The sequence below is a fragment of the Blennius ocellaris genome, assembly GCF_963422515.1.
Source record: "Blennius ocellaris genome assembly, chromosome: 15".
Lineage (NCBI taxonomy): Eukaryota > Metazoa > Chordata > Actinopteri > Blenniiformes > Blenniidae > Blennius > Blennius ocellaris.
In genome coordinates this window covers 6,673,160-6,689,723 of record NC_137664.1, presented here as the reverse complement: position 1 = coordinate 6,689,723, position 16,564 = coordinate 6,673,160, and the positions used below count along the sequence as shown (strand labels likewise).

The following is a 16,564-nucleotide window of genomic DNA, read 5'->3' as shown; positions in this document are numbered from 1 at the left end:
TTTTTTTTTTTTAATGTAAGAACACTTCAATAAATTACTGCCTAAAGATCTCTAAATTAGGCATTTAGGGTGAAACTAAGTGAGAAAACGATGTGAGATGTCAACGAGAAAGAAATACTTAGCACTGTGCAGCGATTTTTCTCACTCACATATGCTCAAAGACATTCATATCTTTTTTTAAGGTTCAAACCTTTAAATACATTTTTTAAACATTTTGCAAGTCGTTCCAAAAAAAAAAAAAGTCTGGCACGTCTATATATATATATATGTGTGTGTGTGTGTGTGTGTGTGTGTGTGTGTGTGTGTGTGTGTGTGTGTGTGTGTGTGTGTGTGCGTGTGCGTGTAGGCTACAGTAAAAAAAAAGGGTACTTGAATGGTTTCTTTTCCATCTTCTACAACACTTAATGCAGTTTATCGTTTCATTACAGATAACAATGGGAGAAGGTAAGGTTACACTCTGAACAGGCTGCCAGTCATCATGTCTCTCACAAGCAACCTATGATCACCAATTATTCTCACATTGTTACTGTGAAGTGAGATCCTCACCACTGGGCCACTAGTTCTTATTGTTTATTTCGAAACTGATCAGTGGAATGTAAAGTTTGTGCAGTGAAAAGGTGATAAGTCATGATGTGTTTATCAAAGCTCATTCCACTGCTACACCCCCTCACAGGTGTTGTATTTCCAAGCGTTCCATTAAGAATTGCCATGTGGCACCTGTTCCTAATAGAAATAGATTCATGAATACACCACTGAAACTGACATAAATGAGAAGTCTGTGGTCAACTGCCACCATGCAAACAGAAGCAGTCTTATAAATGTAAGCTAAAATATATTTAAGGATTCTGATGCAGCAAAGCACAGAGGCGTATTGCATTCACTTGAACATTTCTAAATCCAATCTGTTTTTCTGAATTAATGAAATAATTATCTCATGAGAAAAAATTATTATAAAAAAATATTCAAACCTCAAACTTTTGAGGCAGGAAGTCTTTACCTGCATGCAGTGCTGCTGAAAATTGATCAGGCTAACAATGCATGATTCAAAGCTAACATGGTCAACAGATCAAGTATTTATGTAGAATTGGCATGTTACATGTAAATAATGTGTCAGGAATAGTGATGGGCAAAGCAGTCCTTCAAATGTTACTGAATCAATCATCATCAAAAGATTCATTCACCAAGTCAGTGCTTAGTGGAAGGAGCACTGACTGTACCACAGCACATTCAGCAGTACAGTAAGATTTTATTAGCCACAAGATTTGACCTGGATTCTAATACAATACAATATAATACAATCACATTTTCAGCAGCTGCCTGATTGTCTCTTCTGTAACCAAATAACCTGCCTGAATGCATTTCAGATTAGGGCTGGGCGATTTGGCCTTAAAAAAAAAAAATAAGGAAAAGAAAAATTTAAGTTTCGATTCAACTTTTTTCCTTAAAAATTACATCAGATATATATTCGAGAGTGTAACGTTATTGCTGTGATTGTCCTCAGAGTGAAAATGCACATAAACAATCAAAATCAAAGAAAATGAGGCATTGTCATTTAACAAATTCAAGCTTTAACCCATATTGAAACAAAACTTCCAACCGCAACTATGGAAACCCACAAGGAATGGTAGAACAGAACATGAAAAAATGCCCCAAAAACACTGTGGGGAGATAAAAACAACTCAAATTTGCAAAATAAAAATCTTTTATTATGCATCAGCATCATATATCAGTGAAGCATATCGGCCCAGTTGTTCCTGAAGAAACTCTGCAACGTCCAACAGATATGATTTACATCTGAACAGCCGCGGATTTCTGGGGGGCCTGTGCAAAGTTGACAAACTGACAACAATACCATGAACAAATACTTAAAAACAAGCGTATCTCCCAATGCCTCAATCCCAAATGGAAATAAAATCTGGATTAAACTTGAGAGTTGGGGCATGCCTGTTTCCTCAACAGTTTAGCAGAGCTTCTACTTGGAATAAGATGCACCACTGTGCCATTAATGAAGCCTTTTTTTTTGTTTTATGTTTTTCAGTAAACCATTTTCTCATAAATTCAGAGAAACAGAGTGGAACTGGGTTTTGTTTTGGGGTTGTTGTCTTTTAATATAATTAGTTTCCATCAAAATATGATAAAATTATCTCATTAAATAAGAAAAACAGAGTCAATTTTATTTTTTTCATGTGAAGTCAATACGCTTCTGCAGCAAAGCTAATGTGGATACAGGCGAATGCTAACCTGACGATCAGACATTCTTTATGTCGCTGTCAAGAGAAGGAGTTAGCGCCTCCTGGGGTAAACAGGAGTTTGACGTCATAGTAGCTGTCCAGTTTAAAGCTTATTTCAAGCTTACAGGCAGCAAGGAGCAGGACAGAGTGAGACAGGGTCTACACAACTGATTTTTAAGTGCGTTTGAAAGGTCATAATAGTAATTAGTTACTAATCAGGACTGCCACTGTGCGCAGCACTCGACATTGTACCAGGAGTGTTCATTTTATCAACACCCAGAACATGTCACATGTCAGCCTACACAATGCTTGACCCAAAGGTTGTCCATGACACACGTCCATGCAAGTTGGTCAACATTCATGATGGACACCTATACAAGTGATTAGCTGGTGACATAAACAGGGTTTGGCTCCAGAGCAAGTCGACCAAAACAAAAAGCAAAACAGAGCAAACTCAACCCTATCTCAGAGGTGGCCCATTATTTGTGATTATTAAGACAGTGAATTACTGCCCACTGCAACATATTCATGACTTTATCTGATTTAAATAATGACTGATTTATTACAAAAGGCCAATTACAACACCATTGCGTGTACCATTATTTAGTTTTCTACTAACTGAAGTGACTGCAGTATAACTCAGTGAGTGAATCAGTTGTCTGGTAGACAAACAGAGCTGACAGCTCAGCTAATGTATCACAGCAACGGTGCAATAACACAGCTAACAAGGCCATTTGAAAAAGATTACTGAATGAAAGCAGCATAGGTGTTACTTCACCAAGTAACTCGTCTTTGTTTGTTTGTTTATAATCAGTAGTAAAGCCACTCTATCATTCAGAGAGATCAATTCAACAATATTAGGAGATCATTTGAAGTTAAAAAAATAAATAAATAAAAGGTTGGCTCAGGTGGCATTCAAGTAATTGATTACTTTTTACCAGGTTTTATACAGAGAACTACTTATAATCTGTTCAACTTTCATGGAACGCTTTTCCTTTTTTGTTGTTGTTTTCTTTTTGTATGAAATGAAATATTTGTCTCACAAGTTGATAATTTACCTGGAATCAGCCAAACATCACTGTCAATAGTCACGTTTACAGACAGTTTTTATGTTGGTTTTTTTTCAATTCATCTTTTTATTTGTCCGGATTATCATTTCCGTGGGGATAAATCCGACTTGGTGTGGATAAACAAAGTTGTGTATTTTCCAGTACATGCTGCCTTCCAAGTGACCCTGTGTGTTCAACAGTTTAGGACAAGAGATAAACAAATTCCCGGTAAGTGTACAAATAGACTAATAGATCTAATGTACATCCAGGCTTAAAGCACACACGTGTTGACTTTATAGTATGAATTAGCTGTTTTGAATAACTTATTTTGACTAACCATGTCCCCGATGAAATATAGCATTTGTGTTAACACTAATATAAGAAGGAAAAAAAAAACAGAACAAAACCATATACATAACCTGTTGAACAACGTTGCAAATGGACACTCATCGTGTATTTGAATAATTAAACACTTACCTCGTTCTCTATGCTGGCACCGTTTCTGAAGAGTCGCTCAAGTAAAAAAAACAAACAAACAAACAAAATGAAACACTCCCAAAAACGTGGTCAACTTTTCTTTTTTTTTTTAAATGTGGATCACATGGCTGGGCCGAAACCGAAACGATTCAATAACGAACCTCTTTAAACCCGACCCCGTAGTCCGTTGAAAATAAAACGGATGTTTTTGCGCATCTTACGCGCCGCCGCCTTGACGTCTGCTCACAAGATAAACTTGAACAGGCACATAATCTCAGAATGTTTATCTCAAGCCCATAATTTATTGTTGAGGATGAAGATGATCTGTCAGCTCAGCCGGTTTCTCAGCTGTTCCGCTCCAGGTCCCCTGTTGAGGAGAGCGAAGGAAAGAAAAGCGCACCGATGAGCGACGATAACCCGGAAAGAGGAGGAGGAGTTCAGGAAAGTAATTACAGATAATAATAAATTTAAAAAAAAAGAAAGAAAGAAGGAAACGAAAAAGCGCTCACAACATTGGTTTGGTCTCGTGGGTTCTCAACTTACTTTGAAGTGGAGCTGATTTTATTTTAGAAGCCTGAGTGAAAAACCCGCGTGGTTTTAATAATCATCTGAACAGAGAAGTTCAACCAAGGAAACTCAGTAAACTAATGCGTACAGGTTAAGGGGGAACAAGAACATCCTCTCAGTGCCTTCATTGTGTCCAAAAACAACTACAGTCATTGTGTTTCTGTGTTGAAAAGGGAACATTCATCTTTTTTTTTTTAAAGAAAAAAAAGCAAGTTGCACTGTTTTTGTTTATGTCTGCTGAAGAGATTAATAGCTTTATTCAAAGATTCTCACCCTTGAATGATTTTAGATAGTGTCACTGTATTAGTTTAAGAAAAATCTGTTATACAAATAACACTGTGTCAGTGTCTTCAATCAGAAATGTGGCTGTTATGTGTAAATACCAAAGGATCTTTGGAATACACTTGTCACTATAATATTCCTGGTCAGAATCCAGGTGTGAGGGCGTCTTTGTGTGGAGTTTGTATGTTCTCCTTGGACTTTCTCCCGGTACACTGGTTTCTTCCAATAGTAGGTGTAAATCTGAGTTTTGTGAGGTTGATTTCATTTTTTCTTTCTTTGCATTTTTCCAGTATTCGGTCTTAAGAAAAGAGGTCAAAAGTAACGTTCAACCAGTTATTATGCCCAAAAGGTGACTTACTTCTTCCACCAGCAACGTTTAATGGGTGTATTCATCATGCTGTTAGGTTAAGCACACAGTCATTGTCTGTGAATTAATTGCAGATCAGATCACGTTCCGCACAAAGCTGCCAGCATAGTCTTACTGCCAGAACCTGTTCAGTTGGAATACTTGTTGTTGGATTAATCTAGTAGTGCCACACTCAGTAAATCAAATTGTCAAGGTCTTTTTTACATTCTGCAAAGTCTTCCTCCCAGGAAGACGACACAGTGCCCGGATGATTGTTTGCCCAGCATGGACCGTCTGCTAAACGAGATAGACGGAGGATAACACAGCTAAATATTAGTATCATACCAAACAGTTTGAAAACTATTTCACTTGGGTAAAAGAAATTTGAATCTGATGTTTATTTCAATTATTGATGAACCTCTTCTTCTATTCCTCTATTGTGTTTATGAACAAACCATTGTGTGACATAGCTGATGTGGAGGAATAGTCCTTTTTCTGCCTTGTTTTAAAAACTGATTTTACTGCACGTTATTAAAATTTATTCAAATGTTTAACAAGCTCCTTTAAAAAAAAAAAATCATGGCGAGACTATATCAAAATGTATGGAGCCTCTGACTTCACATTAGATATTAATCTAGTGATCACCGTTGAACCGTCTATGTATCTGTATAACTTGCACGCTCAGGTACATTTTTTAATGACTCACATACACCTTGTTTTCACAAACCTCCCTGTAAGTGTTTTAATTTGGTGGCTAATTTCAGAGTTATGACCTCACATTAAATCCACGTCGAGAAAAAAAAAATCAAAGGTAAAGTATGCAGAATAGGTGAAGAAACTACATTTGCTTTCTGTTTTTTCCCCCCGAAAGAATAATAGTTTAAAGTGTTAGTAGGTTTTTCCACTGTAAACAGGAAAACAAATTATAATGGCTCTAGAGTCTTTACGGCAGCTTTTACTGCCTCATGACTTTTTAAATCGAGGTATTAGTATCGAGAGCTGTGATGTAATTTGCAAATCAGATGGAATACAGTCCTGAAAAGATTTTTTCCCTTCAGTTTCCCTCCCTGACACCCACTTTTCCCATCTCTCACTCATCCTATTGTTCCAGAGCAAAATCCATTTCATGTGAGGCAGTGTTTGCATAAAACTACTGTGGTACCATATAAGGTTGATATTTAACCCAGGATGCTTTATTTTCATCATGTGCTTTGCTTGTGTGTTAACACTGGAATTTAGAGCCAGTCCATCTTTTCAATAGTTTTTCCAACATTATTGCCACTCCGTTGTAAAGATAGTGTGAACTGGCAATGTATTACAAAATGGACAAGAAACGTCAAGTACTATTTGACTTCTGCACCACCATAGAGAACCAAAACAAAACAAAACCCACAGGTATGCTTTACATAATGTTAGAAATATGGAAATCTGACATGCAGCCAAGCGACATGACCTTCACTGAGATGATTCTGATGATGAGCCACTTTCATGTGAAAAGAAGGGTCAAATGTACAAATTGTAGGCTTGTATAGAGTAACTTTATGTCCTTTGAAGAGTAAACTCAAGCAATGAAAGGGCGTTAAGTCTTAGTATTTCAGTCCAACTGACAATTACACCTCTGTGTAGCTTGTGTGAATGTTAATGAGCAGAGAAATAATGATTTCAGTGTTAGGGAACTGTGGAACAAAATATATCCTCTGGGCTCCTACTAAAAAATATCCACCTACAAGAACCTCATTGTCCACTGTCTCCTCCAATCTATCTATCTATCTATCTATCTATCTATCTATCTATCTATCTATCTATCTATCTATCTATCTATCTATCTATCTCTCTCTCTCTCTCTCTCTCTCTCTCTATATATATATATATATATATATATATATATATATATATATATATATATATATATATATATATATATATATATATATATATATATATATATATATATCGTCTTTTCTTTTCTTTTTTGAGCTGTTGGAATGATGTGGACGAGCTGGAAGCAGCAGATGGCGGTAGTGTCAAGAAGAAGAAGAAGAAGAAGAAGAAGAAGAAGAAGAAGAAGAAGAAGAAGAAGAAGAAGAAGAAGAAGAAGAAGAAGAAGAAGAAGAAGAAGAAGAAGAAACAGAAGAAGAAGAAAGGATAGTAATCTTTACCCCAAGAATAATAAATAAATACATACATAAATACATAACAAAAATGCAACAATATATTAAAAAAAGGAAAAGTGAATTTTTAAAATGGACGTCACTTCCCTGTGTCGTCATCACCCTGGAACTTCCTGAACGCCATATTGGATGAGTTACATCAGGCAAGCTGGGTCCTCTGAACGATTTGTCCAAGAGGTAGAATCATCATGAAAAGAAGTCTCTGACGACGGTGAAGCCTTCTATAGGAGGTAGGCCACTGTGATTCAATATCACCATAATAGCTGCACGAAGTGTCACGAGGCTGTGGGGACAAACTACCCTTGGTGACCGGCTTCGTGTAAGGCAGTCTGGGCGTGACAGCTAATGTGGCTAATGCTAACCAGCGTTAATATAACGAATGCTATGAAACGGTAACTGCTTCTTAACATCTACAAAGTCACTCCTGTGATTACAACCCATACTTACACGTACAAGACCCCTGTCTACTTTGCGTGCCGTGTTCACAATCCAAAACAGGCTACGATACTGATTTAATCACTTGTTGTGATCGCCAATATGAAGTCATACTGTGTGGTTCCACAGGTGAGGCTGTGACTTTAGGCACGAAGCTTCCCGACACCATGCTGGCACGTCTGTTCAGGCTCCACGGCCTGATGGTGGCCTCCCACCCGTGGGAGGTCATCGTGGGCACCTTGGCTCTCACAGTCTGCTTCATGTCTATGAACAACCGAGCGGCCAGCAGCCAGATGTGCAGCTGGAACGAGTGTCCCAAGATCGAGGAGGTGAGGCGGCTGATGGGCCGTGTGTTAGTGAGACACTCGTGTAGATTTAGTTGTGTTCAGATGTACACTGAGGATTTATGGTTCTTTTCTCGCCTTTATTGCAGAAAATCCACAGCAGTAATATAATTATCCTGACTGTCACTCGGTGTATGGCCATTATTTATATCTACTTCCAGTTCAAGAACCTCCGACAGCTGGGATCCAAATATATACTTGGTCAGTATGTGAGGCTGTTATATAAGCCAGTTGTGCATTTGATCTTTATTGTACAGCATAGATTTATGGTTGATTTATATTTGAGCTATATTGAGAGGAGAGATTTGCATTGTATTCCCTGCCAACAAGAAAATATTTTGCTTGTGAACTGTTAGAGCTGGAAAGAAAACAACCCTGAAATGATAGACTTTTGCTCAGAATCAAACAACCTTGATTTTCTATTTTCAGTCTTTTAAGAGCACAAGCGAGTAACATAGAATATTAGTTGCAGTACTACTGACAGAGTCACCTTGACTGTTCTTGTTACTGCAGTTCCCGTTCCTGCAGAAAATACAATTTGGTTGAATTATGTCTCTTTTAAGAGGCGGTTGATGAGTTATGTTTCTTTACGTGTGTTGTGTTATTTCTCAGACTTTTGACATTGTGTTTCTTCTCTTTTTGCAGGCATTGCAGGGTTATTTACAGTATTTTCCAGTTTTGTATTCAGTACAGTAGTTATTCATTTCTTTGGGAAGGAACTGACAGGTCTCAAGTGAGTACTTTTCGTATACATTCATACACTTTGTTTCTAAAGTTGATACACGTGTTTCTTGAACTTTCCTCGTGTGGTTTCTTATGGAGACGTCTTACATTATTTTTTTCAACTAAAATTCCGTAGTTCTTTAAATACTTTTACATTTGTACATGTATCATCCCTGTATTAGAAATTATAAAGCACTGTAGAATGTGAGTTATCAAGATCAGCAACTGGTTCTTGGAAGTATGATGAACCTCTGTGCATAGACTGCTTTACGATTATGGGTCTGTACTGTTTTCAAAACACACCAGATGTCATTACCAATTTAAATGACCTTCCCAATACAACATCAGCCATACGTTGCAGGAGAACATTACTGAATATTTCCTGACTCTCACTTTTACTTTTCTTCTTCAGTGAAGCCCTGCCTTTCTTTCTTCTGCTTATTGACCTTTCCAAAGCCTGTGCATTGGCCAAATTTGCCCTCAGCTCAAACTCTCAGGTAATAACATATACCAAATGCCATTTTTAGTGCACACTATGATGTGATTTATGATTAAACTGCCTTGAGGTGTCACTACATTTTGATTTAGACCTGTGTGTTGTTCATAGGAGGAGGTGAGGGAAAACATTTCCCAGGGCATGGCCATCCTGGGCCCCACGTTCACCCTGGATGCTCTCGTCGAGTGTCTGGTGATAGGAATCGGTACCATGTCAGGTGAGGGATTACTTCCTTTGACAAAACAGTGCTGTGACATGTTATGATAATGCTGAAATGAGCAGAACATTTAACAAAATGTCTTTTCTTTCATCTCTTAGGTGTACCTCAGTTGGAGATTATGTGTTGCTTTGGCTGCATGTCTGTTCTGGCCAACTACTTTGTCTTCATGACGTTCTTCCCTTCATGTGTCTCCCTGGTCCTCGAGGTGAGAATGACCCGCTCCATTTCGAGAGTTCTATTCTGGGAGAGAAGGGGAAAAAAAACCCAGTTCATCTCACAATATTGCTGTGTACTTGTGTACGTTTTTGTCTGTAGCTGTCGAGGGAAAGTCGTGAGGGTCGTCCCATTTGGCAACTGAGCCACTTTGCCCGTGTGCTGGCAGAGGAGGAGGACAACAAGCCCAATCCCGTAACGCAAAGGGTTAAAATCATTATGGTGAGAATAGGCTGGAAAGCGGTCCCGGACCAGTTCAGAATGACACATTATGGAACTTTGAACAAAGAAACCGCACAGTGTTGATCGAGATACACGTGTCTGACGTTGTCTTTCAGTCTCTGGGCTTGGCCTTGGTTCACGCCCACACTCGACTTACAGCCGAGCATTCGGGTCAAAATCGGACGGTGGAGGGTCCCGTGACGGAAAGACTCGACTCTGCTGGTTCCACGTGGCCTGTGAAGCTCACCAGGTAGAAACACTCTCACTCGTGTCCTCCAGCAAATCAAACCCACTAATTCCAAAAGATTCTGACATTCAGACAAACACTGTATATTGTATGGTGGTTGAATGGACAATCATTGATCATGATTCATGCCGCCTTATACAGGCTACAAACAAATGACAATAATGAGGTAAATGGAAAAACAACACAACAGTGTTTCTGTCACTGATGCAGTGCTGTCGTCCCTCTCGTTGCTCAGCATGGACCTGGAGCAGGTGATAACTCTCGGCCTCGCCCTGCTTCTGGCTGTGAAGTACGTCTTCTTCGAGCAAGCAGAGGCCGAGTCGTCGCTGTCCCTCAGAAGTCCCATGATGAGCTCCGCCCCTCCCTCTCACAAGCTCAGAGCAGCGGAGGACTGTCGCAGGAGGGACCTCCCAGTCTCGAAGCCCCATAAGACTGCTGGTTGTGTCCCAGCAACCACTCTCACCGCCTCGGCCGTTCCAGACGCTCCGCTTTCCCCCGACGGAGACATGGCCCACAGGGAGAAAGGTGATGCTTCCACTCGGCTGGCGAAAACGACGGTTTTTAATTTGGTCTCCCTTGTCTCTTCATGCTGTGTCTCTCCGTCACGATTCCCGTTCAGCAGGAGCCGCTCAGCCTCCAGGCGAGTTTGTGGACATCAAACCCTGCGCCGCCTGCTCTGAGGACTCCCTCTCTCATGCTCCTGCAGGCGCTTGTCTTCCCGGGACTCGACCGCTGGAGGAATGCGTGGCCATCCTCTCTGATCCTCAGGTGAGATAAGATCCCCGGCTAAAAAGCGGCTCCCACGTTCTGCGTTCGTTTCAACATTTGAAACAAATCGCTGTCGTGTCGCTCCCCAGAGAGGAGCCCATTTGCTCAGCGACGCCGAGGTGATGAACCTCGTAACGGCGTGTAAGATCCACAACTACAAACTGGAAGCGGTCCTCAAGAATCCCGAGAGGGGCGTGGCCATCAGGAGGCAAATGTTATCGCCGAAACTGCCCGCTCCCACTGCGCTGGCCTGTCTGCCTTACAAGGACTACGACTATTCAAAGGTACCGGAACGCCACGATAACTGATAAATGTGTCCTTTTGTGTCCGCTCAGCTGAAACCTTACAACCGAGTTTCAATTTTACATGAGCCGGGTCCTCAGGAAATTTCAAGTTTGTTGCTTTTGTAGTTCCTTTGATCCTGTACAAACTTGTTAACAGTCAGCTATGTACTTCACATTTTCACTTCCCCCCCCCACAAGCTGATTCACACCTGCGTACTTGCTTAAAGTATTATTAAATCAACCACTACAAAATGTGTTCATCGTCTTTTTCATTAGGCGCACTTGCTCAGTCAAATTTTATTAATCTTTGCCATTAATTCTGCTCTTTCCAAGGTATTAAGTTTGAATGGTTTCATTTTCCAATATACTTTTAAGTAGATCTTAGCGGAGCGTCAACAGTGTTTCATAAAGTTTGACTTTGCCATCCATTAGAAGAGCATAGTGTCAAATATATCTCTACTTAATGACCACGTAGTTCGAATACATTCTCTGTAACGAACTCGGGCAAAGCTGAACATCTTGAACGTTTGAGGGGGTAAAATAGCAGAGCTCATCTATCTAATTTGCTGCTCTTAGTAAAAGCTTATCGAGTGTGAACCTCCCTTATTTTCAGCTACGTGCAGAAAAAAAAAAGATAAAATATGGATTTAAGAAGTGCATGTTTGCTGCTTGTGTTTTGTTGAAGTGAATTGCTTGTGAAATCCAGCTCCCCACCCTGTTAGCTGCTAACACCATGTAGCAGTTGTTATAAGTTGTGTCCATGTTGTCGGTGATTTTAGTCCTTTTCAAAAGATTCACAGTAGTTTCTATGTTGCGCTGCTTATTTGACAATGCGACTTTGCGTCCTTGGCCTGTAGGTGATGGGCACTTGCTGTGAGAACGTCATCGGCTACATGCCGGTGCCAGTGGGCGTGGCCGGTCCCCTGCTGTTGGACGAGAAGCAGTTTTACATTCCCATGGCTACCACGGAGGGCTGCCTGGTGGCCAGCACCAACCGTGGCTGCAGGGCCATCGCTGTAAGTTTAAAAGACAAAAGACAAAAAAAAAAAAAAAAAAAGCTCCTGCTGACGACTTGTGTGTCCGCGCGTGATTGACTGTGTCGTCCTTCCCGTCCCCAGCTCAGCGGAGGCTGCAGCAGTCGCATCCTGGCCGACAGCATGACCAGGGGTCCCGTGGTGAGGCTGCCCTCGGCGTGCCGTGCCGCGGAGGTCAAAATCTGGCTGGAGACCCCGAGTGGTTTTGACATGATCAAAGAGGCCTTTGACCAGACCAGCAGGTCAGCAGGGGCAAAAATAGAACGATATTCCTCATCGTCGCTCCCAAGGAGCTTGTTGAACTACACAAAGCTCAAATCTGATGTCTGAGTAATTTTATTTAAAAGAAAAAAACTGTTTTAAGTTGATTTAGTGTTCAACTTATCCGTTTAAGAGGATAAATGCATTATTATTGTCGAATACATAGACTTTAGACCATCTCAATACAAAAATTCCAAAAGTTTTCAGCAATGCTATAAGCTGGACATTTTGAACAGTAGCTCCTAAATTCATTGATTTTCTTCAAACAAATGTCTCAAATCCTCCTGATTCTGATGTCCAACAAGTGTTTTTTCCCTCGCATCACATTTGCACGTTGTAGGTTTGCCCGTTTGGAAAAGCTGTTGGTGGCCATCGCCGGCAGAAACCTGTACATCCGCTTCCACTCTCAGACGGGCGACGCCATGGGGATGAACATGCTCTCCAAGGTAGGGACGCTTTTCAGGTGGTGGAAAGACCGCGAAATCATTTCAAAATATAGCTCCGAAAATGTGAACGTAAAAGTGTGGGGTACACCATGTTGGGTTTCGTCCCCTGCAGGGCACCGAGCAGGCTCTGCTGCGGCTCCAGCAGCTTCACCCCGACGTGGACGTGATGTCAGTCAGCGGGAACTACTGCACCGACAAGAAGTCCGCCGCCATCAACTGGATCCTGGGCCGCGGGAAGTCCGTGGTGTGCGAAGCCACCATTCCCGGGAACGTGGTCCGGGAGGTAAAGACACATGATCCCCCCCCTCACACACAACCACCTCGATGACATTTGTAAACAGTCGACCAGCTTGGTTTAGTCAAGAGTTTATTTTTTTGCTAAAACAAGGTTTTAATGCGCGCACAGGTGCTGAAGAGCAGCGCCGCCGCCATGGTGGAGGTGAACATCAACAAGAACCTGGTGGGCTCGGCCATGGCCGGCAGCATCGGGGGATTCAACGCTCACGCCGCCAATATCGTGACGGCCGTCTACATCGCCTGTGGACAGGTACGCGTCCAGCCATCGTGTTTCCACTCTGTATCACTTTGTATACCCAATCTGACGACGACTCCAGAGAAATCAACAAGAAGTTAAAATGTAAAAGTTCCCAAGGCGGCAACAGGCCGTACTTTGTTTTGTCACAGAGCGAGACGCGTGTGGAAAAAAGATGTGAGGAGCACAAATGTGTCTGTAGTAGAAGCTGACGTCGACTCCTTGAATGTTGCCAATAATGAAATGGAATACATGTTGTCAAAGACGCGTTAAGCTGCGATACATTTTAAATTGATCTCTAGTTAGCTTGCTAGATACTCACTATCGTATTGACTGTACTGCGTACTGATTGACTGTTTCAGGACCCGGCTCAGACTGTGGGGAGCTCCAGCTGCATCACTCAGATGGAGTGTGGCGGTCCGCTGGGGGACGACCTGTACCTCAGCTGCACCATGCCCTCCATCGAGCTCGGCACCGTGGGAGGAGGGACCAACCTGGCGCCGCAGCGGGCCTGCCTGCAGGTAGCTCCTGACACCGTTTTGAAAGGAGTCGCCTGTTTTGTTCCCCAGAAATGAGCATGTGTGTATGTTTGGGGGTGTTTACAGACATTGTGGGGACCTTTATTAGTAAACATGCTGGCCTTAATGAGGGCATGTTAATGGGGATGAACGAAGCCACGTAAACATAAACCGCCACACTGCGGCTTTAGTCGAAGACTTGTTGACTTGGTGCAAACTGAGAGGTCTCATAAAGAAAAAGACAATTAATTTCAAAGTCCACTGCAAAGGAATTGATTTCAGTTTCATCAAAACTTGTGTTTGTGTGATACAAAAACATATTTCAAGTTCTATTTCTTTTGAGTTCATTTAAACAACATTCAAACGGTTTGTAAAATACATACATTTGGACAAAAATCTTTGTTCGCCATTTCAGCTGCTGATTGTACAGAAAATTAAATAAAACTTACTTCTGACCACAGATACATAAGGAAACTTCTGATGGGTGTGAAGAGGCGCAATTTGAGTTAAACATGAAGCGAAAGGATAAATAAAATGACAGAAACCGAGAGTTTCATATCAGCTGAAGTATTTTTAATGTTGACATACATCCAGGAGAGATGAGTCAACACTGAGCTCACACACACACACACACACACACACACACACACACACACACACACACACACACACACACACACACACACACACACACACACACACACACACACACACACTGTTAAAACTTTAAATGCGCCTTGTGTTCAGATGCTGGGCGTAACCGGACCCAACCAGCCGGGCGAGAACGCCCGCCAGCTGGCCCGCGTGCTGTGCGCCGCCGTCCTGGCCGGAGAGCTCTCCCTGATGGCCGCCCTCACCGCCGGACACCTGGTCAAGAGCCACATGACTCACAACAGGTGCGCCGGTGACCGTCGGTTTTGTGAAAGTTGATCCTCTGACGTTGGCGTGTTTCCCCGTCGTTGTGGCGTCGCGTTCCACGCTCCTACACGTCTTACGAGATCTCTCTCCGTCCTCTCCCAGATCAAAGATCAACCTGGCGGAGACGCCCGCGTCGAAGCCGGACGACACGGCGTGACGTTCAAGTCCAGGGTGGACGAACACTCCGGCCAACGGCCCTGACACCCCCCCCCCCGCCCCTGCGTGCGAGCGTGAAGCGCGTGGCTCCGAGGAGATCACCGCGGGATGCCAAGATGATCGCCAGGCTTCTCCGTGTGGCGATTTATAAATCCGTGCCATTTTGTCCCGCATTCGAGTGTGTGTCACTTAACGTCCGGCGAGGCCTTGATTGTTGTTGGTACTGATAACTGTGAATCACTGATTGGTGAAATCCGCCACGCTGCACCTAGAACCAGGTGCCTCTCATGGAGTTTCAAGGGCAAACTGCTTTTTTTTTCCCCCTCCCCCCTGATCAGAAGTGTTTTTTTTTCTTTGTTTGTTTTCCATGTGAGCAGAGTGTGTGTTACATTTATTGTTTTCATATTGTCATATTAACCAACAGTCGTTAAAATATTTTGTTTCCTCTTATTTGTAAAAAAAACCAAAATTTTTTTTTAAAGACACTCAAAGATGGTAATGCTTCCAGAGCAGAAACTTTCAAAGTTTCCCTGATCTGGGAAACTTTACAGCTTAATAAATCTTAACATCTTTTTATATTGCAATAATATTTGTATGTATAAATGTGAATCTTCACAATTACACCAATTTTAAGTTTCAGGATGAAGCAATTCCCACCGTACATTTTTTTCTCTCTCAAAATAACACGTTTCTCATCTAAATTTCCATGTCTTTTTAATAAAATGTTCTAATTTTATCTGAAACTGTGGAACTACCACTCATATCAGGACAATGTTTCACACCACTGCGTGTCACATCGTTTACACGCAGTGTCTGTTGTTGAAGACTGAATGAGAGGCAACAAAATATTCTGAGCAGATTTGTTTCGGTGTGTGTCGAAGGTTGCGCCTCGTCGTTTTCTGACAGGTGAAATTTTTTGGTGTTTTTTTTTTTTTTTTTTTTCTCGACAAATGGAATATTTGCACTTGCCAAAATCTCGAGACGGCACTATTGTATGTGGTCGCTGATGTCTGTCTGAATGTATGTCGAACTTTTTATCAGTGTTGTGGGCAAAAAAAAAAGTCACTGGTACAACCCTCCATGGATGAAGGTGCTACTGTATACCGTGTATACTGTAGATGTAGATGCCTTTTTGGACTTCCTGTTTCTTAAGAAAATGAAGCTGCTAAAGTTTTCCACTTTCTGATCGGACGCCTACCAATGTTACAGGCATGTTTGATTTTTTTTATGTTTTAGGAAAATCAGAAGCCATATCAGTTAATTTATTCAAATTTTCTAGTGTACATGCAGAGTTATTAAAGTTTTTATTGAGAAAGCGGATGCAGGAGTATGTGTGTCAAATATCAGCGACTACAAGGAGCCTTGAAGCTCTGAAGTGGCCTTACACACAGTATGTCTTAGAGTTTGTGCGTTAGTGCGCTTTAGGTAGAATAATCAATTCTAAGTCCAAAAATGACACTCTTATTTAATAAAAATAAACGTAATCGTTCTTCCTCATGTCTCGTTTGTCTGAGTTTTAAGGTTCCTTAAATTGCCAATTTTCAACTCAAGTCTTCACACTGTCGCTGTAACAATCGACATTGTCTTATTACTGATCACATCTCAGAGCAACTACCAGGCTTTT

General features: G+C 41.6%; 1 protein-coding gene across 2 annotated transcripts; it reads left to right on the top strand.

Annotated features, from left to right (window-relative positions):
• Window positions 1-7,242: 7,242 nt before the first annotated feature.
• LOC308140681 (3-hydroxy-3-methylglutaryl-coenzyme A reductase-like) lies at window positions 7,243-16,433 on the top strand. 2 transcript variants are annotated; one of them, XM_080510559.1, is made up of 20 exons: window positions 7,243-7,353; window positions 7,688-7,887; window positions 7,992-8,103; window positions 8,548-8,635; window positions 9,038-9,122; window positions 9,233-9,338; window positions 9,440-9,546; window positions 9,657-9,776; window positions 9,893-10,026; window positions 10,259-10,548; window positions 10,646-10,791; window positions 10,881-11,075; window positions 11,933-12,091; window positions 12,194-12,351; window positions 12,711-12,816; window positions 12,929-13,099; window positions 13,223-13,363; window positions 13,711-13,869; window positions 14,614-14,762; window positions 14,887-16,433. In XM_080510559.1, exons 2-20 carry the CDS (start codon window positions 7,726-7,728, stop codon window positions 14,939-14,941), a joined length of 2,643 nt encoding a protein of 880 aa, XP_080366685.1. In that variant the 5' UTR covers window positions 7,243-7,353; window positions 7,688-7,725; the 3' UTR covers window positions 14,942-16,433. The 2 variants fall into 2 exon arrangements, with proteins under 2 accessions (XP_080366685.1, XP_080366684.1); XM_080510558.1 differs by having other exon boundaries at window positions 10,643-10,791.
• Window positions 16,434-16,564: the final 131 nt, after the last annotated feature.